General features: G+C 36.9%; 1 protein-coding gene across 6 annotated transcripts in view; it reads right to left on the reverse strand.

The window, feature by feature from the left end:
- Nucleotides 1-24126, reverse strand: part of OSBPL9 (oxysterol binding protein like 9) — a 192990-nt gene that overhangs the window by 59173 nt on the left and 109691 nt on the right. For 4 of the 6 annotated variants that reach the window (XM_047082436.1, XM_047082437.1, XM_047082435.1 and 1 more), the window contains one exon: nt 19115-19191. In XM_047082436.1, the coding sequence (XP_046938392.1) occupies nt 19115-19191 (77 nt within the window). The other 2 variants (XM_047082439.1, XM_047082440.1) reach the window with 2 other exon arrangements.

Genomic DNA, 24126 nt, shown 5'->3' on the forward strand with positions numbered 1-24126 from the left:
AAAGAATCAATCTGCAGGAAAATGGAAAATAACCAGAAAAGGCATCCTTAGACTCAGGGGCTAGTATAAGCATAGAGAGGCTGTAAAGAGAAGGAGGCCAAATGAGGGACAATATGCTCTGGAAGGAGAACATGTTTTTCAGATTCAGATGCTGAATCTGAAAAGAAATCAAAATTAGTGGCTTAACTGGAAAAATTACTAGGGTTTGGGGAGGTAGGAGAGCAAAGGATAGAGAACAGCAGCAGGTTAGCACTCTGGTTCTCTCTATAGTCAAAAGAGCAAGAATCATAGGACTCTAGGCCTAGTTAATCTAGCCTCTAACTGTGACCTTGGGCTAGTCCTTTGGCTTCTCTGAAACTGTTTTTTCCACTATAAAAATAGGTAGAGGTTGTGTTATAACATTAAGATCCCTTCCAACTCTAGGAGCCTGTAAAGCCAGTATCTCCAGGTAAATAAGCATGTTCATCAAGTGAGTAAATAACCTTTCTGCACTGGAAAAACCTGGAGTCCACTTATTTACTTTTATAAAAAATTAATTTCATTTAAATAAAGACAATAAGAACTTGTAGGTTCCAACTGCAGCCAAGTCCTGCACAATACAACAAAGAATGTTAAAATACAAGCAGACTATCATTTAGTATAACCTTGAAACTGAGTAAGACCAATGTAACCAGATTTTAAAACATGCTTTGGAATGCAGAGAATGCAAAGAAACAATGGAGTAAGCAGAATAACTTGACTAAAGTGGCACATTTTGGAAAAAACAAAATGAGGTGATAAAATATAGCGAAGAAGCAAAGTTCTTAAAGGTGTCTTCAGAAATAAATGAACTCCAATGTAAAGTCTTTGTCTCTCTCTCTCTCTCACACACACACCTGGGAACAATTTCTTCACGACACAGATATTCAATGAATATGCTATGTGCCAGGTACTATCATGGTCTCCAAAGGACATCTTTAAGGACAATACAGAAAACAGCAAATATAATTAATCATTACCTAATCTTCTGGAATGAGCTCAAATTTCACCCCTTCCAAGCAACATACTCTGACTTCCTACGATACTAACTACCATAGAACTAATTAGTGCTGGTACTGTAATCAGTATTCTTCAAAATACATCAGAGATCATACAGACTGGGGGGCAGAGGGAGTTTGCCTAGGAATCTGCTCACCATTTATAACACTGTTTCTAAATATTCTCTCCAATCCTGTCTCTCAGAAGTGGCAGCAACTAGGGAGCTTGGTGACTTAGGAAATATTTCTACCTCACAGGGGATAAAGCTAAGTTTGAGTTTGCACACTTAGGACATCGTTAAGTCATATATTTTGACCATTTAACAAGCATTCATTGAGCACCTACTATGTGCCAAGCACTGGACTACAGACAAAGGCCCTGGGGATACAAAGATGAGTAAAGACCTTTGACCTCTGGAGGTCAGGGTGTAATGCAAGAATCAGACATGTGAACAAAAAATCTACAATACAATCCAATGAAGGCTCAAATACAGAGATATTAACAAAGTGCTATAGTGGCACACAAAGGACAAGAGCAACTCTAACTGGCTCTGTCTGAAGGAAGACCTCAGAGAAAAAGTAAGATGTGAGCTGTAAGTGAAAGGAAGAACTGGAGGTTTATCACTTGCTAGAATTCTAAGCAATTATAATTCTAAGCAAGAGGGAAAGGCTGTTTAAGGACAAAGAGCTGAGAGGCTAAGTCATGTTCTAAATAATTAACAGTTCACAGTGCTGGAGTGGATAACTTGGGTAGAGCACCTGCAGCTAGCTAAGTTGAGACTAAAGAGAGATAAATTAGGACCAGGCTGTGAAGCGCCTTGGACTTGACAGACAGCTGACTTTGGCAAAATGGATTCAAAACAGATTTTTAAGCACTGATGACTGAGTCTGATCTGATTAGGGATAAATAATGTGAGGAGAGGGAAGACTAGTTAGAAGGTTTTGCAAAAGTCTAGGTAAGAGATGATGAAAGCCTAAATTAAAGCATTATCATGTGGGAAAACAAGGACAAATCCAAGAGATATTACTAACGCAAATTTAACAGGATCTGGTGACTGGACATGAATAAGGGAGATGGAAAACAGCTTTAAATGACTAATTACCTATGTATGGTGGAACTTCAATTAATTAAAATATTTAGGGAGAGGGCAGGGCGCCTCAGTGCCTCAGTCAGTTAAGCATCTGGTTAAGCTCAGGTCATGATCTCACCGTTAATGAGTTGGAGCCCCACATCATGCTCTCTGCTATCAGCACAGAGCTGATCCTCTTCGGATCCTCTGTCACACTCTCCACACCCTCTGTGCTCTTTCAAAATAAATAAACTTTAAGATATAAATAAGTAACATATTTAGGGAGACTTACTTGGCTTAATTATATATTCACGCTAAGAACTACTCTTTCAAACATAACCTTTGTTAAATCTTTATTGAAAAACCTTGCTGAATATAATAGGCTAACTACATTAAAACTGTCTTTTTCTATAGAATCCACATAAACATCAGTTATCATTCCATACTACAAAGTCTAGGCACTGATAGAACTCAACATATCGCAGGGGTATACCCTAGAATTTGCTTTCAGAATAAAAGTCTGGTATTATCTTCCTCAAGCAACAGACTGCACACCATGCAACAGCCTGATTTTCCAATCAGCAGAATATAGCTGGATCATGATGCTCCTTCCTGGTTGAATCAAACTTAAACTCCCTGATATGATCTTCATATCATCTGGGGATGGCTGATTAGATTATTACTGAATACAATCTTTTTGCATTAAAAAAAAATCCACCTAGAACTTTAGAAATATCAAAATGGATGTGACCAAGAGCCTTTGCAGCTTAGTATTTATTGAGAGGCACTTCAAGCATAATGCCATCTCTGTCAAAACCAAACTCAGGACACTTGGAAACAGATCTGGCTTGTCTGTGATATTCCTTATTTCTCATTTAAGCTCTCAGACTAAAAGTCCGAGTTTTGGTGGTTTATATTTTCCCTGAGTTAGGGAAGGTAATATATTATTTTATTTGTCTCTTGCTAAGCTGCACAAAAAGTGAAAGCTAAAAAAATTTTTTTAAGAAGATGAAAGATGTTGATCCTAATCCTTAAAGGGTTTTATCACTTAATTCAACACAGGCAATGTTCTGAGAAATGATTCACAAACAGTGTTTGAAATTTTCCAATTTAAATATCACTACAAAAGCTCTTAAAACTGCAACTACATGCCTAAACTTCTCCACTGAAAAGTAGGAGAAATAATTACTTGATTGGTTTTTAATTTCCTGAACACAGCTAAAAGTAAACAATTTAACGGACAAGCAAAACCAAATGTTACTTCAAATTAGCAAAAAGTTTTCTGGCTCAATACAGCTCTTTCATAACAAAAATACTTGTGAAGTACGGTATGAATGCTGAAAAAATTGCATGATTCAAACATGCTTTTTACCCTATTCATTATATTCAACTTTGCATTACTGAGTTGTGCTAAGAACCTAAACCTTTACCTCCAGTTTTTCTGAGAACCCCATATTACTCCAAAGTTTTTAATTTTTTGTACAAGCTACCAAATAAGAATAAAAACACCCCCCCCCACTCACAAATAATAGCACCTATAATTATTACACACAAAAAATACTAGGCCAGGCTAAAAGAACAACAGGGCCAAAAATAAAATGTTTGGCCTGCAACTGGAGATTCTATTAATGGGCAACTGGTCAAAATTAAGCTTTCACACTACGAGAAAGCTTAACTTGTGTGTTTATATCTTGAGAGAGCTTTCGAAAAGGAAAGTGAGTTCCACAGAAATGAGAAAAAGGGGAAGAGATACCCTCCAGTCTGGTTTGGTGGCGAATGACCTCTCTGTGGAACAAGAGGCCCCTAGCCTCACCCTCCAACCCATCTCAGCCGAAGAAGTGAGGAGAGCTCCCCGAGAAGAGAGGGCCTCGGTGGCCACGTCGTCCTACTCACCCCAGAGGGCAGCGGAAAGGAGGCGGGGAGAGAGCGACATTCGCGCCCACGGCCCGGCCCGGCCAGGCAGCAGGGACCCCGGGGACTCAGGGGTGGGGGCCGGCCCCTTACCCAGACCCTCTGGGTCTACTCACTCCGCAAGTGGCCAGCAAGAAAGCCATTCGCCAAGGCCCCCGCCCTCTGTGCCTCCAGAGGAGGGAACTAGGTGCCGCTTCCAAGCACCCCTTTTCTCTCCCCCAGTCCGTATCCCCCAGAATGCAGTGAAGTCTCTCCACTCAGGTTCCGCCAGTCCCCCGGGACACCCCTTTAACCGCCCCCCCCATTCTTGCCCCGCCCCCCGCCCGGGCCTAAGGGCCGCACCGATTGGCTGGCCCTGGCGGCTCCTGGCAAAGAAACCCCTGGCGATTGGCCATAGGTCACCTGCTGTAAAAGAGGTGAGCGGCTGATGATTGGCCGTTAGGCCAATTTTGGGTGGACAGGCGAGAGGGAGACGTCTACTCACGGGAGGGATGGGCAGCTGCGGTGGGCACCGTAGAGCCTGCCCCCCTGCCTTCCTGCCCAGACCCAACCCCTGCTGCTTCCTCACGGAGCCCGGGGCCCCCCTCGGGGGCTGTGAGCTGGGAACCCAAGCCTGCTGCAGGACCTATGTTTCGAGACGTGCAGCTGCTGCCAGCTGAGCCCACGCACTCCTTAGGAAAGGGAGGTCACTGCTCAAGGGAGCTGGGCTTGGCTTGAGAACTTCAGCCCCAGGAATTCCCATAACGTGGCGACTGGAGAAGAATTTACCGACGAAAAACTGCTCCACCTACACCCACCGACTTCTAGTTTACTATCTAAAAATCTGGCAGCTGTGGAACCAAGTTTCATCTCGCTGCTTTTGCTTACTTCCGCAAAGTTGTTTGTGTCGCGTGCGGGGGGGTTGGGGGGAAGGAGTTGAGGGGAGGAAAAGATACTTCATCAGTAAACAAAAGCGTGGGTGCCTGTTTTATTAATACAGGAAACATCGTAGGCCTGCTGTTATGCCACAGCTCCATAAGGAATGTAGGTGGTTTGTGAAGATGCTTCAAGAAACTAAATGGCATAACTTCACATTAGATCAAAAGTTCGAATTTAGAGGACCTTAACAGATAATTATCCAAAATGCAGGGAATCACAGGCATAAATGATTAACTTACTGCTCCGGAGGACAATCTCCTTTTCTTTCCCTTACTATTTTTCTTTCTGGTTATTTGTATATCTGCAACTACTAAATTCCTAAGCACCTTAATTTTTCTAGCTCTTGCTATCCCCTACAACTAGCATAGTGTGCCCTGCACAGAAGGCTCAATAAATGCTTGCTGCACTCAAGATACGTACAGTTTAATGTAAATTTTTTTTCCCAAAATGCCCAATACCAAACACAATCTCTTTTTCCCAAACCCATGCTTCAAAACCCTGGTCTTCCAGTACTCCCTCTATGTCAGTAAACGATAACCACTACCATCCACTCTAATATGCAAACCATAAACTGGACAGTCCATGTTGCCTCTCTCATTCCACCTTCAATCCATCAAGTTCCATCATTTTTACCTCCCCAATACATTCTCAATTATGCCCACCTCTCCCCATTACCACCACTCGGTTATAGGTCTGGGCCTTTTGCAATAAACTTCCTGAATCTACCCTAGCTCCTCCAATTCAGTCTTAACACTATAGCCACAGTAGTTGGTTTTCAAAGCCAATTTACCCCCTCCTCACCCCCTACCACAACCAATTAAAGAACTTCAACTGCTTTCCAATGTGCTTAGGTTACAATTCAGTCTTCAACAATGGCTTACAAAGTTTAGCTCTACTTACACCCTTAGTCCATTTTACACCTTCCACTCCTTCATTTTTTGCATTTCACATAATGACCTTTTTCAAGTTTCTTCAATTTGCCATGGACTTTCCAAGCTCATAGCCTTGGAGCCAGCTGTTACTTCTTTTACACTTATCCACTTGACACAAATCTTCAATTTACTGCTATTCATCATCTTATCCTCCCCACCTATGTGAATTCCTATTATGTTCTCATGGCCCCTATAACTCTCCTTTACAAAACTTATCACAGCTATAATTTTACATGTATTTGAGTTACTCTTTTTAATTACATAAAATACTCTTTTTAATTTCATAAAATACTCTTTAATTACATAAAATGAGATAATTTACATAAAATAAAACACATCTATTTTAGATGTACAGTTCAACATATTTTGGTAAATGTATACATACATGTAATCACCACAATTAAGACACAGAATATTTCTATCACCCCAGGATTTCTCTTAAGCCCCTCAAGCAGTCAATCCCACCAACCACTGCTCTATTTGCATTATTCTTTCATTAATGTTCATGTTCAACACTAGACTGTAAGCTTAATTAGGCAAGGATCTATCTGATTTGGTTCAACATTATATCCTCAATATTTAGCCATATGCCTGGAACATATTAAATGCTTAATAATGGATTTTCTATGTTAATAGATTATGAAAATAAACATCAATTGTATGATAAATATCAAACCATAAGCAGTGATGTAGAAAAATACATGAATTTTGCCAGATGGACAAGGTCAATGTCTAGCAACTTTGACTAACACCCTTTAACATTTTCCTTTAATATCTGCCTTTCTAGCAGTTTTGTGCTTGAGCAGCCCAAAGTATGTAATTCAATATTGGCTGATCCAACAGTTCTCCAGGGGAAAAAAGCCTCCATCTCTAATTCTATGTACTGTACTGTTTAACCCCATAAGAGACATAATACTTATTTATATCTTTCTTGCTTACCAGGTCCATCATGTGCTTATGTCTTATCTCCCCAACTAGACAGAAAGACCCATGGTGTCATCAGTGACTTCATATTTAACAGTGTCTATCAAAGTGTCACACTTTTTTAAAAAGTGTTCTCCAAATCTACCACCACCACCACCATCATCATCATCATCATCATCATCATCATTGGTCAGTCATTTCAAAATATAATGCACTATCATTTTTGACAATATAGGGTAAATAGTAAAGTTCTAGTAAGATTTTAGTGGACCTGATTATCATTAGTTTTTTTTTTATTAATAAGCTGAAGTATTAAGATTAGGGGGTAATGGCAATAGAATACATGAGTTATGATGGTCTCTTAAGACAATTGAGTTTTCTTCTACTGTGTGTGTGTGTGTGTGTGTGTGTGTGTGTGTGTGTGTGTGTATAAAACTCTACATTCTAGTTACACATTTAAAGAGGCCACAGCTACAATCCAAAGTCTACCCGTTCATCTAGTTTCATGCTAGAGATAACTATTTGTTACATATAGTTCTCATTTTCCTAATCCTAGCATAAAGTTAGCGTGCATGAAAGATGTACTATTTAAGATGAAAAATAATTACGTGATACAGGGCAACTTGACCCATTTTATCTCAAGAAACTAGAGGACTCATAAGCAAATTTGGCAACTCAAATTGTTTTTTAAAACATCTACAAATTGGGGCACCTGGGTGGCTCAGTCAGTTAAGCATTCAACTTCAGCTCAGGTCATGATCTCACGGTTCGTTGGTTCGAGCCCCGCGCCGGGCTCTGTGCTGACAGCTCAGAGCCTGGACCCTGCTTTGGATTCTGTGTCTCCCTCTCTCTCTGCTCCTCCCCCACTCACACTCTGTCTCTCTCTCTCTCAAAAATAAACATTAAAAAAAAGTTTTAAAAAATCTACAAATTATTTCAGAAGAAAGTTAAGGGACCAATGCCTTAAACCCATATATAGCAATGGATTTCCAATGTATGCATAAAAAAAAAGTCTTCAATACTTATCTTCGAACTACATAACTAAGGCTATTATGTGATTAAATTAGTACTTCTGTTTTTGTTCAAGATAAAGAAGAATACAATAGGATGAATAAGGAGTACAAAAAACAACCTGAGAAAAATAAAAACACAAAGATTCAGGGTGAGGGGGTCTTTCAAATGGCAAGAGGTCAAGCAAAAAATGGGCCAATTTTACCTACAGCTATTAAGATGAAAAGAAAATTTTAACCATACAGAATTCATCCACTACTTTCAAAAATATTCTGCTAGAGGGCTCAATTATGTTTATGTATATATCACATTTATATTCATAGTATATGAATATATACCTATGAATTTGCTTTGCAACTCAGGCCAAATGACTGGAACAGGTAACATTAAGATACAACTCTTGGAAGAAGAACATGCAGCTCCACTATTTAACCAGTATCCAAAAGTCTCAAATTTCCACATAGAAACTTTGGTCATATGGAATCGAAACACCACTTGCCATATGGTAGAAGCAGTCTGTACTATCTCGTGACCATGGTGACCATGTTCCAAAAGTTTATTTTATTTGCAATTCTCAGTGCATTATCAAACAGAAGAATTATTTGGTTCAAGGTTAGGAATAAACACCCTTTATAAACCACACAATGGCTATGATAGTGTACTGCCTTGTTCACCAATATATCTTTAGTATCTTCTTAACACAGGGACTGACATGTATTAGGTACTTAATAAATATCTGTTAAATGAATGAAATGCCAGGTATTATACCATGAAAATAGCAGTATAAACAACTAAAAAGCCTGAAAATAGCTAGTAAAGCAAGCAGAACAGAGAAAGCAGAGACAGAAGGCTGTTGTTTTACTGTATGAGCCCTTTAGTACTAGTTAATTTTAAAAGCTTATATTAGGTACTGGTGCCCCAATTTTTACACATAAAATTCTGCAACTTGTAGATTTCATTAAAAACACATAAGTTGCTGGGGTGCCTGGGTGGCTCAGTCGGTTGAGCGTCCAACTTTGGCTCAGGTCATGATCTCATGGTATGTGAGTTCGAGCCCCACGTCAGGCTCTGTGCTGACAGCGGGGAGCCTGGAGCCTGCTTCATTCGGACTCTGTGTCTCCCTCTCTTTCTGCCCCTCCCCAACTCATGCTCACTCACGCTCTCTCTCTCAAAAAAAAAAAAAAAAAAAAAATTAAAAAAAAAAGACACATGAGTTGCCAAATTTGGTTAGAAGTACAAAGCTCCTTGCTACAAAATGGATGAGATGGCTTTGTATTATGTAATTACTCTTCATTTTAAATGCTCCTGCTTTTATGTCCTCCAACTTTATGTAAAATTAGGAAGTTAACAAACTGTGTGTTTATCTCTAAAGAAAGGGTGTGGGAAACACTACTACTTTTATTTTATATACTTCTACATATTTAAAAAAAATTTTAGAAGCATGACTTACTTATGTCATTATTTTATTTTAATTTCAATTAAAATTGAAATTCTCATTTTTAATGAGAAATTCAATCCTCATTATTTTTATTTTCTACTTTATACTAGACTGAACTCTGTAAAGTCAAAGACAACACGGCACTTATTCACGATTATATCCTCTATAACTAGTACAGTGCATGGAATACATTAATTGTGTGGTATTTACCAAATGCGTAACTTTTTTGTATTCTCCATATGTTCTGAAGTGAACATGCACTATTTTTTTTTTAATTTTTAAACCTTACTTTTATACAGAGAAGGCAGGAAAATATATAATAAATTCTAAAAGATTTCCATAAAAACACAGTTATGATAAATTTCTGGCAGTTAAAGGAATGACCTTCAGCAGTTATAAGACTGAATCATCTGTTCTTTTAATTTAAAAAAATTTTTTGAGAGAAAGCGCACACAAACACTAGTGCACGCAGGGGAGGCACAGAAGGAAAGGGAGGGAGAGAATCCCAAGCAGGCTCCAAGCTGGGATTCAGGGCTCAATCTCACCACTGTGAGATCATGACCTGAGCTGAAATCAAGAGTCAATGCTTAACCGACTGAGCTACCCAGGTACCCCTGGACCATCTGTTTTTGTTTCCTAAGAGTTTAAGATAGATGGGCCATTGCTTGGACAAAAGAACTGAAGAAAATTATGAATCCTAGAATCCTAAATGCCAATTTGGGAGCCAGAGATTATCTACCCTCAGTAATTGCAATGACTATGAAAACAGCCCTTAGGGAAATTTTTCTTTGTTATAGGAACCCCAAGTAACTGGCTACTTCTCCATACCACTTCACCTATGGAAAAGGTGGACACATATATACTGCAATCATTTTCTTTGAGAAACAAAGAGTTTCAAGGGAGAAAAACAAAACACATCTATTTTTCTCCATGATACAAAAATAAAATCTAAGATAACAGGAGAAACACTACAATGCTGGTAAACAGATACTTATATACTGAGAAATTGAAACATATGTTCAAAAAAACTAATCTTCAGTGAAGTAGCTTAACACCTAAGAATAGTACTCAAAAGATTTCTATTAATTGTAGCTACCCAGTAAGACACATGAGACATTACAGAAAAGAGGGTAGAATTAAGGTATCCTAATACTAAAGATTAGTTTCTCAGCTACTATCCCAAATTATACCTTAAATACAAAATTTGGCAGGTATGTAATTGACCGAAGTATCTAATTTTGAAAAAAGCCTTCATAATGGCTCTATAATGGTTCTGTTATTTTTCAGCTTCAATAATGATTTGCAATCTGAATTCTATCACATTTTCTTTATGTATAATTAGGTTTTACCCACAGATTCAATGGCATTTCTGGTGAGGTTTCTACTAGCCCTCTCTATTCCCCTCAGCCATATTCTTACACAAGGTATCATGTCCTTTCTAGGGGCTTGAGATCAAAGCCAATGGATAATGAATGAACAGTAAAGGGCAAAAATTATAAAATTACAAGACAGTAGCAATGAAATTCCAATTTGATAACCACCTAAGATACAGTCTACAATGGCCTACATAAACCTATATAGACAAGGACAATTATAGCCCAATTTCTCGGACCAAACAACAATCACAGAAGCCATTTAGTATGAAAAAATTTTAAATATCAACTAATTTATAGCATAAATGTAAAAAAATATAAAGGTCTATACTACTCAATTAAACATCTACATGAAGGTTTTTAAACTGGAATCTAAAAAAGTATCTACCACAATCTTCTATGTTTTCATTTTTTCTATAACCTATATAGCCACAAACTGAATCATCTCAGTAACAACCTTAAATCCAAGTGGTACCAACTTATTTCATTGTTCATTTTGTTTATGATCAACTTGGCACCAAGTACTACTACTTGTCACAGAAGAGCCTTGACTATGAAAATGACATATTTTGTGAAGTGAAGGTCAAATAACCTCATAGGATGTGATGTACAAATGAAGGTTTCCCAGTAGTCAGAACAGAGAAAAGTGGCAAGACGACAGTTATCACAATCCATAGCAGTGTATACATGTCAAACTTAAAAAGATTCTATACCCTAACAGTCAGTACCATTTTCACATTGTAAGTAGTGACCCATTTTTACAAGGCAGTATCATTCATCACATTAAATAAATGTTAATTTAGATTTTATTGCTTTGTATTTTGTTTGTATTTAACTTGCAATTTTCTTTTGGATGTATAAAATTTTAAATATAAGAAGTTTATGCCTAGCTTAATTTTTGCCCACATTAAATAACATGATATATATAATACTTGAAACACTGGAATTTTGAGCTTGCAAGAGTTTTATTTTGTTTTTTTTTCTAAAATAGGTCCTAGTTTACTGAAGATTATAAACCTTTTTTACATCTGTATGATATCCAGACAAGCTGCTATAATTCACAAAACTTTGCACAGTATAGGTAACACTGCTAAACCTACAGGATGTAGCATCCTATCTTCTTCCAGTGATCAATTCCTTGCTTGGCAATCTCTTGCATTTTGTCTGTACTAAAGCTTACTAGGGCAAATAAACTAAAAGTTTCCCTCCATTAATCAGTTTCAGCAAATATCCACTGAAGGATTCTTACAGGCTAAGAAGAGGGGAATAAGAAGCTCAACAGCCCCTATGGCCCCTCTTCAAGGAGTATCCTAATTTAGTTGGCTGTAAATACATGCAAAGATAACACAAGCTAACATACAAATTTAGAATGACTAATGGAAATTAAACTACTATAGGAGTTGCAAGGAGAGAAGATTTTAATTGTCTTCTCACATCCTCAGACTATCCTAATTGCAATTTTAAGATACCCACAGAGGAGGGGCACCTGGGTGGTTCAGTCAGTTAAATGGCTGACTCTTGCTTTCAACTCAGGTCATGACCTCACCGTTCCTGAGTTTGAGCCCCGCAGCAGGCTCCGCACTGACAGTGTGGAGGCTGCTTAGGATTCTCTCTCCCTCCCTCCCTCCCTCTCTCTCTCTCTCTGCCCCTCCCCTGCTCATGCGTGCTCTCTCTCAAGATAAGTAAATAAACTTAAAAAAGAAAAAAAAGATACCCACAGAGAAGCAGGGAAAACAGGAAAAGAGGAAAGATAGAAGGAAAGGGAAAAGGTACAAGAGATGCTAGACGAATTTACAGTTAATCAGAATAAAAGGAAGAATGGAACTAATATTTATGAATACCTTCTACATACAAGGTAGAATATATTAGAGATATTATAAATCTGAACACAACTTTATTGAGGCTTTATACTTACCTTTAAAGATCAGCTCAGACTTAAAAGAAATTAAGTACTTACTAACCCACATTATACAGCTAGTAAGAGGGCAGAGCCAGGACCCAAGTCTTGATAAGCCTAACTCTCCAGATTTTCTACTATAATATACTGCTTCTTAAACCATATTCAAGTTAGACAGTGCCTAGTGGGCTAGGCACATAGGTGCTATGATAAAAATACTATCAAAAAGATAGGTTTGCTCTCACCTCATGAAACTTATAATCTCAAATGGGAGATGAATTAAACAATAATGTATTATTAAAAGATAATGCATGTAAAGCCCACATAGTTCCTGGCACATAAGAAATGCTCAAATATTAGTTGCTACTGTTATTACTACATACCAGAATGTTATATGGACCACAAAGGAGGGAAAATTACAGCAGAGGTTAAAGAGGTAAGAGAGTACTTTTTTTCCTCCATGTTTGGATATTTATTCAGCAACTAAATCAGCAGGTGGTTTCATGGAATAGATGTAAAATAAGGAGAAAAAGAAATTAATGTGTATTCCTTAGAATATGGGGACATGCATAACTGCTGAATTAGGTATTTTCTTCCTATCTAATAAATTTGGGTGCCAGAAGTATGGTTAGAGCTATCCTAAGTCAGGGCAATGGAAAGGGGCCTTAGCAGGAGTGGCTGTTACAACTAGAGTTTGTTGTGTTAAAGATGCATGAGCTTCCCAGGGATCAGGTTAGTAAGGTAGAAGGATAATGGAATCCTCCTTAAGATGGCTACTTTCTACCACAATGAGACTCAGAATTAAGAATTAAAAGAATGTTAAATGTTCTGCCAAAAATAGAAACTGGGGTGTGAAGGGAGCAAGTGGTTAGTCGGAGAGCAAATAACAAAATGCCTGTGTCAATGAACTGTGTAGCATGGGATATTCCAATGGGAGGATGTCCAAAGAATTCCCTGATGAACTCCAATTTATTTATTTTTTATTTTTTTAATATATGAAATTTATTGTCAAATTGGTTTCCATACAACACTCAGTACTCATCCCAAAAGATGCCCTCTTCAATACCCATCACCTACCCTACCCTCTCTCCCACCCCCCATCAACCCTCAGTTTGTTTTCAGTTTTTAAGAGTCTCTTATGCTTTGGCTCTCTCCCACTCCCAATTTAAAAAATCTAATATTTAGGCACCTGGCACACATAAGTCACCAGTCATATAAGACTTGGCCTATTTTTTTCCTGTACTCCCTTTTCATATCCTTGCCCTAACTCAGAAGGAATACCTATGAAGACAGAAGACAAGTGAAAAAAAATGAATCCTTTCCATTGTCCCAATAATACAAGTTCCTCAGTCCTCAGTTGGAGTTATCAGGCAAACTATGAGTTGAATAAGAAATTAAAGTTTTGATACAGGGCTGAATTAGAATTTCTTAACCTAAAACAGTTTTAAAATCCAAAATAAGACTTATTCTTATAACTCTGACCAGAAAGCTATGAATATGCTCAAGCTCAAGCAGTCAGACATGGGGAGGGAATATATGGCAGAGCAATTTTTTTTTTTTTTTAGTACTGGTTTCAGGAGTAGAATTCAGTGGTTCATCAGTTACATATAAAAGCCAGTGCTCATCACAAGTGCACTCCTTAATGCCCACCTCCTCTCCAGCAACCCTGAGTTTGTTCCCTATAGTTAAGTCTCTTATGGTTTGCCTCCCTCTGTTTTTATCTTATTTTATTTTTCCTTCCCTTCCCATATGTTCATCTGTTTCTTTTATTAAATTCCACATGAGTGAAATCATATGGTGCTTATCTTTCTCTGATTTATTTTGCTTAGCATAATACACTCTAGTTCCATCCACATTGTTGCAAATGGCAAGATTCCATTCTTTTTGATGCCTGAATAATATTCCATTGTATATATATATATATATATACACACACACACATATACATACATATATATACATGTATATACATGTATATATACATATGTGTGCATATATACATATGCATATATGTATACATATATATGTATATACATGTATACATATGTATATGTACATATGTATGTACATATGTACATATATACAATATACACATACACACATATATATGTGTGTGTGTGTGTCTTTTTTGTCCATTCATTAGCTAATGGACATTTGGGCTCTTTCCGTAATTTGGCTACTGTTTACAGTGCTGCTATAAACACTGGGGTGCATTTGCCCCTTCAGATCAGTATTTTTGTATCCTTTAGATATATACCTAGTAGTGTAATCATTGGGTCATAGGGTAGTTCTATTTTTAGCTTTTTGAGGAAACTCCATACTGTTTTCCAGAGTGGCTACATGAGACTACTTTTTATTACAGTGATAAGAAAGAGATGAAATGAAGAGGTAATATGTGCATTGGGTCTTGAATGACTGGAATTAATCTTTCAGAGGCAAATTTGAGGACTAAGGATGGTGAGGACTTAGAGTAGCATGAGTACAAGCATGGAACCAGAGAAGATTTCTATGCGGAGCATCAGATACATGTAGGATCAGCAAGTGGAAAGGTAGGTTGGGGTCACATTAAAGGAGACAGAAATCCCCTAAAAAGTTTTACTTCATCCTACAGGCAAATGTAAATAATTAAAGGTTTTTCACAGTTATCGATACCTTAAGGTCTTTTATTAAAGGTGCTCTTTTATAAGATGAAGAGAATAAATTCAGGAATATTACAAGGGTACCAGAAATAGAGTTAGCAAGATGCAACTTACATGGTAGTCAAAGTGAGAAGAGGAGTATGAGTGATTCTATTAAAAAGAAAAGACACTGGGGTGCCTGGCTGGCTCAGTTGGTAGAGCATCCAACTCTTGATCCCAAGGTCATGAGTTCAAACCCTACACTGGGCATGGAGCCTACTTTAAAAAAAAAAAAAAAAAAAAAAAGGACAAGACAACACACACACACACACACACACACAGTTTGGCAGGTGTGAAGTTATCACCTAAGAGGACTCTCAACTCTGAAACTTCAATGGCTCAGAGAGTAACACTGTCATTAACAGAAACAGAAAAATGGGATAAAGAAATGGGTTTGAGGAAGAAGGAGATGACAAGCTCAGATTTAGCCATGTTGAGGTTGAGTTCCAGGGGGACATCTAACTGGCAAAATCCAAAAGGAAAGAGTGTAGGACTAAAACCAAATATGAAAAGATATATATAAAAATGGGTGGGTGAGAGGTAAGGAGAAGTCACCTACATAAAAGTTTTAGATGAATCCATGAAAATGGTGAGGGCTACTGGAGGCAGAGGGAGTAAGGTCATAGTCTCAAAGGAAACATCATACATTCAAGAGGATGGATGTAGTATTAACTCTGAGAAAGTAAGCATATTTTTCTTTGAATGCAAAGCAGAGAAAGAAAGTATAAGTGAAATCACTAAGAACTATTTCAGTGAGAACTTTTTCTATAAAGAAGGGAGCAGGCTGTGTTAGATACTGCACACTTTAAAGATTTCACTGGGGGGATTAAATTGAAAATCAAGGAGTCAATAAGAAGACTGTTAAATAGAAATCCAATTACAGTTAGACAAAATTTAAATACAGCCATCTCAATTTTGTGACCCCTACTAGTACTAGAGGCTGACAAACCAAACAATGGGGGCCTTGGGGAATGGAAACCAGAATGGTATACAGCACAAAACATCAAGTGACAAAAAATTCTAAGGGTGATAGCAAAATCAGTGCTCGAGAAGCAGGCATAAGGTCTACATGGGAGGATGATGTAAGCAAAATTAGACAGGTATTAAATGGCCAGAAAAAACGAAGTAGAGCTCAGACCAAAATAAGAAAAGTTCAGAAGAAGTAAAGTGATAGAGGGTAAAGGTAAGAAAACTGTGGTCAAAGAGAAAACACTTTTAAATTCAATATTATGGAGGTAGTGCAGCCCTCAGTAACAACAAGGCCAAAGCAGTGTCACTTAATGGCTAAAGTAGAGATGAAATTCAATGGAAAAAGAAGACATGTAAAGCCTTCTCCTGTGACCATTTGCAAGAGAGTTCCATGAGTGCCTACTCCATAGTGCCTAATAGTACACTATACATCTCAAAGTACTCGATAAACAGCAATGGAAAAGCAACCTATACATCATCTGTTTCTTTGTTAATTCTTTCAATTATTTTTCATCCAACTGACAGTTATTAAGCACTCTTTAGAATGTCAGTCAGGTACTGGGAGTAAAAATGGTGAGAGTAGTTGCTGTGTTAGTAATAGCAGCTAACATTTATCAAGTTCTCACTATAGCTAGGAATGATTACAACAAATTTGCATTTAACTAATTTAATCATCAAAACAACTCTATAAAGGTAGGTACTTTTATTGTTTTCATTTTATAGATGAGGACAGTGGAACTCAGACTAAGTTCAATGTAAAGAGTTAAACCTAAGTGGTGGCACTGGGATACAGACCAAGACATTCTGGCTCCAGAGTCAAGTTCTTCACCACACTTCACTATCTCTGGGAGGAAAATCTTTACTTTTTTGCCAATCAAATTAACATTTACTTACATATTTCTAAATGTCCTATCTTATGCATACATAAACTTTATTTAAAAATATATATTCTCTTGTATTACATGTATTTTAAAATATCAAAGCTATCAGAGTCTAAGACTTTAAAATTTTTCTTTTCTTCTTGTTACTTCTTCTGAGTGAAAACTCAGAAATTCCAAAAATGGATCAAACTAGGTACCCGACCTTCAGGAGTCTGCATCCTAATTGGGGAAGCTGGAGTAACACATACTTTAAAAGATAAACCAAAAAAAAAATATATATATATATATATCTATATATCTATATATATCTATATATATATCTATCATGAGGACTTAGTGAATTGTGCGACAAGTATGGCATTCTAAGTAAAGAGATCATTTTGAGTTTGGGGGATGGGTAGGAAGGGGTCAGTCAGGGGAGGCTCCACAGAAGAGATCAGTTCTGAACTGGGCTTTCAAGAAAAGCCATGGTATATAAAAGCAGAGTGGAGGCAGATGGCATTTCAGAGAGGAGAGAAAACATAATGTGCAAGAATGTGGAGACCAGAAATGAAAAGATGCATTCAGAGGAAATTAAGTAAACAGCAGCAGCACTCTAGTAAAAAGTTGACATAGAGGTATAATGGTAGAAATGTCTAGAAAGGCAGGTTGAGAACAGATCACAGAGGGACTTGAATTGAATGTCAGTCTCACCAACCACAGAGGGAATCTCATCTGCCGCATTCAGGTTAATAGGATTCTTAAAACACTTGTCTTCCTACTGAATCACAAATTTCCTAAAATGATGTCACAGTCATTTATAAAACTGCCTAAAAGCAAGCCTTCAGAAATTATGAAATTGCTTTTAAAAAGCATAGCTCAAAGAATAACTTACAGATCTCCTAGTTCAACTCCATATTCATTCTTATAATCTCTTAATAGCCACATCCTTGAATAATGTTTTTTAAGTCTCTATTTGAACAGTTTCAGGTGATGAGGAGTTTCCACCTTGTAGGACCTGCAATGCCCTATATACCACTTTGTATAATCAAGCCAGTTCCTGGTACAGGACAAAAATCAGTAGAGAAAAAGAGTTATTAAATATCAGTTTTCTACAACTCAACCCTATAAATCAAAATAATTAAAATAAAATCCTCCAATGCCATAATATAAGCTCCTTCATTTAAGAATGAACTTGGAAAACTATCTGCAGTATGGTGGAGCAAACATTTGTTGTTTTTGTCATCTATCATCTTTTTTCCCTATTATGACTTTGCTTTGTGGGCACCATCTTCTACCCTATAAGCAATATGTTTCTGGTGAAGCAGGTAACAGCCCAGCTCCAGGAGTGAAAGATGTGACTGTGAAATTGTGATTGGTCAGGATTAAGAAAATGACTGGAGATAAGGTGATCAGCACTAATCCTATTGGTCTTACTATGGTCCAGAAAGAACAATAACCTTCTGTGGAATTGGGAATTCCTACAATATATTCCTGATAGTATGTTGTACATCTCAACAATGGGAGGCTGAAATTGCTACAACAAAAAGAACTTATCTAAAAATAAAGGCACTCCAGAAGAAATGAGGCCTAGAAATAGAAATGGTGGATTTGGGTCCTCATGACATTAAGTGCCTACTTCAAACCACATTTCAGCCAGATTTACATTTTTCTTAAACCCAATTTGTCTTTTTTTTCCTTTTACTTTCACCCCAAAGAGTACTACTTAACACATATGGTAACTGCCAAATCCAGTAACAAGAAAAGTAGGTCAACTCATCAGTACTTATGTATTATTATACATTACTGCATAATTTAGTTGTATCAATAACCAATCATAGATACTAAATTTAAAAATGATCTGGTACATATTAACACAGAATTTCACATTGAATATGGCCTTGAACTGTCTTATTTCTAAATAAAAATCAGTATTTTACCCCATAGAAAGCAGAAGAAAAGGAATATACCTTTACTAATATAACACTATAAAGGCAAGAATAAGCAACTCAGAAATAAGAAATTTTCATTATATCATATCACAGTTATTTTAAAAGAACAGAAAGTAAACAAACAAAAACTAACGAACTATCCAGAAGCTATGTAAAGACTCTTACTTGAAGCTGAAGAGTATGTCTAAGAATTGTTTCTTCTAAGGCATGGATCCACTTCTCTCGCTCATCAGCATCGCGAGCTGAAATAAAATATTATAAAAATTAAACCGCTAATTTCTACAAGACAGTTTCATGTTTTAAAGTAAAAATTTTAAACCTCAATACTAATGGGAGAGGTTTGAGTTGTGCCATTTTCTTAATAGGTTCATCTTCCTATCCTTTCTAAACATGCAATCCACTTGCAGCAATTTATAACAAAGGGAATAATTATGGTCAGTAATAGCAAGCTACACTTCACTGAGAACAACTAGAAAAGCTGGAAAAATTACTAAAAAATAATTGATTGGAGACAATAGAAAATAACAAGGTAATAAAGAAATAACAGGCCAAAGTCTAAAAGACAAACATCTAGAAGATAAGCCTTATATTGAAGGCCACTTTTCTCCTTATAAATTCCACCAAAGGAGTAGTAGACTGAGCAACGTACTTAAAAGCTTTGTCAGTATGTTTGGGCAGGAGCTGTATGGGAACTCTATGTATTTTCTGCTTAATTCTTCTATGAACCAAGAACCACTTTAAAAAATAGTCTATTAAAAAAAAAAAAAAGCCTTGTCAAGGCAAAAGTTGGAAACCAAGGCCCACCACCAGTGGGGTCTCTAGTGAATAAGTCATGCTTCAATTAGGGTGTCATGGGGCTACACTTAATAGAGGGATTAAGAATAAAACAATTAAATTAACTGCTCAGTTCTGAATGGCAAAGAAAAATCTTCATGCCCAAAATGGATTAAAACAACCCCATGTTATTAGTGACTCTAGATACCTGGCTAACAAAAGCAAACAAAATCTTTTCTGTAGGAAGATAACATCATTTCAACTGCTGAATCATCTCTATAAATAATTTTTTGATACAATGTCTAGCACATAAGTACAGATAGCCAAGTATACAAGGAGACAAAACTATACATTAATGAAAATCAAAAGACAATACAGGGGCATATAGGTGGCTCCGAAGGTTAAACATCCAGCTCTTGATTTCGGCTCAGGTCATGATCTCACAGTCTGTGAGCTCGAGCCCCACATCAGGCTCTGCACTGGTGGTGCAGAGCCTGCTTGGGATTCTGTCTCTCTCCCCCACTCACGCTCTCTCTCTTTCAAAATAAATAAATAAACTTAAAAAAACATAATCAGCAAAATTTAAAACTCAGTGGATGAGTTTAACAGCAGAATAAATCAACTAAGAGACAATTAGAGAAATGGAAGAAATCAGAAGAAACTTATCAGTATAAAAGACAGTAAGTCAAACAGATAGAAAATATTTTCAAAAAGGTAAGCAGGGCGCCTGGGTGACTCAGTCAGTTAAGCTTCTGACTTCGGCTCAGGTCACGTTCTCACTGTTTGTGAGTTCGAGCCCTGCATCGGGCTCTATGCAGACAGCTCAGAGCCTGGACCCTGCTTTGGATTCTCTGTCTCCCTCTCTCTCTTCCCCTCCCCCACCCATGCTCTCTTTCTGTCTCTCAAAAATAAATAAATGTTAAAAAAAAATTTTTTTAAAAGCTCAGCAAGCAATTGAGCTAAACTCTCAAACAATGCTAGCCAAAAGACAACAGAGTACTATATTTAATGGATAAAAGAAAATAGCTTCCAATCTAGAATTTGGTGAACGTCCTTCAGGAACTAAGATGAAATAAAGTCATTTTCAGACCAAAAAAACTAAAAATTCGTCACCAGCAGACACTCATTAAAGAAAATTTGATGGGCACTTGGGTGGCTCAGTCAGTTGAGCATCCGACTCTTGATTTCAGCTCAGGTCATCATCTCACAGTTTGTGAGACCAAGCCCCATGCCAAGGTCTGCGCTGACAAGGTGGAGCCTGATTGGAATTCTCTCTTACCCCCCCCCCCGCCCCTTCCTCTCCCTCCCTCCCTCTCTCTCTAAATAAACTTAAAAAAAAAAAGAAAAAGAAAATTTGGAAAGGTATTCTCCATGCCTACATGGATAATGTCTGATGGAAGGTGGTAGAAGCAGGAAAGAATGGAGTCACAAAAATGGTAAGTATATTAAACCATAAGAAACCTAGGAATAAACCTAACCAAAGAGGTGAAAGACTGGTACTCTGAAAACTATAAAAACACTGATGAAAGAAATTAAAAAGGACACAAAGAACTGGAAAGACATTCCATGCTCATGGATTAGAAGAACAAATATTGTTAAAATATTTACACTACCCAAAGCAATCTACACATTTAATGCAATCCCTCTCAAAATACCATAAGCATTTTTCACAGAGCTAGAACAAACAATCCTAAAATTTGTATGGAACCACAAAAGACTCTGAATAGTCAAAGCAACCTTGAAAAAAACAAAGCAAAGCTGGAGGTACCACAATTCTGGACTTCAAGTTATATTACAAAGCTGTAGTGATCAAACAGTATAGTATGGTACTGGCATAAAAACAGAAACATAGATCAGTGGAACAGAATAGAAAAGTCAGAAATGAACCCACAACTATATGGTCAATTAATCTTTAACAAAGCAGGAAAGCATATCCAATAGGGAAAAGACAGTCTCTTCAACATATGGTGTCGGGAAAACTGGACAGCAACATGCAAAAGAATGAAACTGTACCACTGTTTTATACCATACACAAAAATAAATTCAAAATGGATTAAAGACCTAAATGTGAGACATGAAACCATTAAACTCCTAGAGAAGAACACAAGCAGTAATCTTTTTGACATCAGCCATAGCAAGTTCTGACTAGATACGTCTCCTGAGGCAAGGGAAACAAAAGCAAAAATAACTATTGGTACTTCATCAAAATAAAAAACCTCTGCACAGTGAAACAATCAACAAAACTAAAAGGCAACCTATGGAATGGGAGAAGATATTTGCAAATGACATATCTGATAAAGGGTTAGTATCCAAAATTATAAAGAACTCAACAAACTCAACACCTAAAAAACAAATAATCCAATTAAAAAGTGAGTGGAAGACATGAATAGACAATTTTCCAAAGAAGACATCCAGATGGCTAACAGACACATGGAAAGATGTTCAACATCACTCATAATCAAGAATACAAGTCAAAACCACAATGAGATAGCACCTGACACCCGTCAGATGACTAAAATCAGTAACACAAGAAACAACAGGTGTTGACAAGGATGTGGAGAAAGGGGAACCTTATTATACTATTGGTGAGAATGCAGACTAGTCCAGCCACTCTAGAAAACAGTATAGAGGTTCCTCAAAAAAGTTAAAAATACAACTACCCTATGATGCAGCAATTGCACTATTAGGTATTTACTCATTCAAAGGGATACATGTACCCCAATGTTTACAGCAGTATTATCTCCAACAGCCAAACTATGAAAAGAGCCCAAGTGTCCATCAACTAATGAATGGATAAAGAAAATGTGGAATAGATATACAATGGAATATCATTCAGCCATAAAAATGAAATCTTGCCAGAATGATGTGGATGGAGTGACAGTATATTATTATGCTAAGAGAAAAGAGAAAGACAAATACCATATGATTTCACTCATATGTGGAACTTAAGAAACAAAACACATGAGCATAGAGAAAAAGAGGGAGAGAGAGAGGCAAATCAAGAAACAGACGTAACTATAGAAAACAAACTTATGGTTACCAGAGGGGAGGAGGGTTGTGGAATGGGTTAAATAGGTGATGGGGATTAAAGAGGGCACTTGTGATGAGCACTGGCTGTTGTATAGAAGTGTTGAACCACTAAATTGTACACCTGAAACCAGTATTACACTGTATGTTAACTAACTGGAATTTAAATAAAAACCTAAAAAAAAAAAAAAGAAAGAAAAAAACAGTTAAAAAATGGTAAGTACATTGGGGCGCCTGGGTGGCTCAGTCGGTTAAGCGGCCGACTTCGGCTCAGGTCATGATCTCGCGATCCGTGAGTTCAAGCCCCGTGTCAGGCTCTGTGCTGACAGCTCAGACCCTGGAGCCTATTTCAGATTCTGTGACTCCCTCTCTCTGACCCTTCCCTGTTCATGCTCTGTCTCTTTCTGTCTCAAAAATAAATAAATGTTAAAAAAAATTAAAAAAAATAATAAAAATAAAAAAATGGTAAGTACATGGGCAAAACTAAATGCATATTGACTACATAAAATAATAATACCTTGTGAAGTTAAATACATATAAAATTAAATACAAACAACTGAAAATAAAGTAGGAAAGAGAAAATGGAGTTAAAGAATTCTAAAGTTCTGCATTGTTTGGAAAGAAGATAAAATTACCAATTAACATTAGATTTTGATAACTGAAAGATTTATGTTGTAATTTTTAGAGTAATCACTATAAGGTTAAGTGTTTAACTTCCCACATAATAAATAATCAGTAATGAAAAATAATCCAAAAATTTACAAGAAAGAGAAAAAAGAAACAAAATACAAGACAAAAAGAAAACATATGGTAAAATGGTAAAATTTTAACCCTAAAACACCAATAATTAAATTAGGTATAAATGAAGTATGTAAATGTTCCAATTAGAAAAAGAAGAATTTTTAAACAAGATTTTATGACACAAGAGATACTCATTAAATATAAGGATACAGAAATATTAAAAATAGGAGTATAAAAAAAGACAGACCATAGAAATACTAACTCTAAAAAAGTTGATATTATTCAAATCACACAAAATAGACTTTACCAGAAGATCAAGAGGCTCACTTTGCAAATGCCACAGAATTTTATCATCAAGAAGATACAATAAATATAAATTTATATGTAGCTAATAATATGTATTCAAAAATATATGTATATGGCAAAAACATATAGAATATAAGGAAAAATAGACAAAACACCACCATCATAGTGGCAGATTTTTTATTTAAAAAAAAATTTTTTTTAACATTTTTATTTATTTTTGAGACAGAGAGAGACAGAGCATGAATGGGGGAGGGGCAGAGAGAGAGGGAGACACAGAATTGGAAGCAGGCTCCAGGCTCTGAGCCATCAGCCCAGAGCCCGACGCGGGG

The sequence above is a fragment of the Lynx rufus genome, unplaced genomic scaffold, assembly GCF_022079265.1.
Source record: "Lynx rufus isolate CCGP_SWC_20201006 ecotype Redwood Valley unplaced genomic scaffold, mLynRuf1.p SCAF_2, whole genome shotgun sequence".
In the NCBI taxonomy this organism is placed as follows: Eukaryota; Metazoa; Chordata; class Mammalia; order Carnivora; family Felidae; genus Lynx; species Lynx rufus.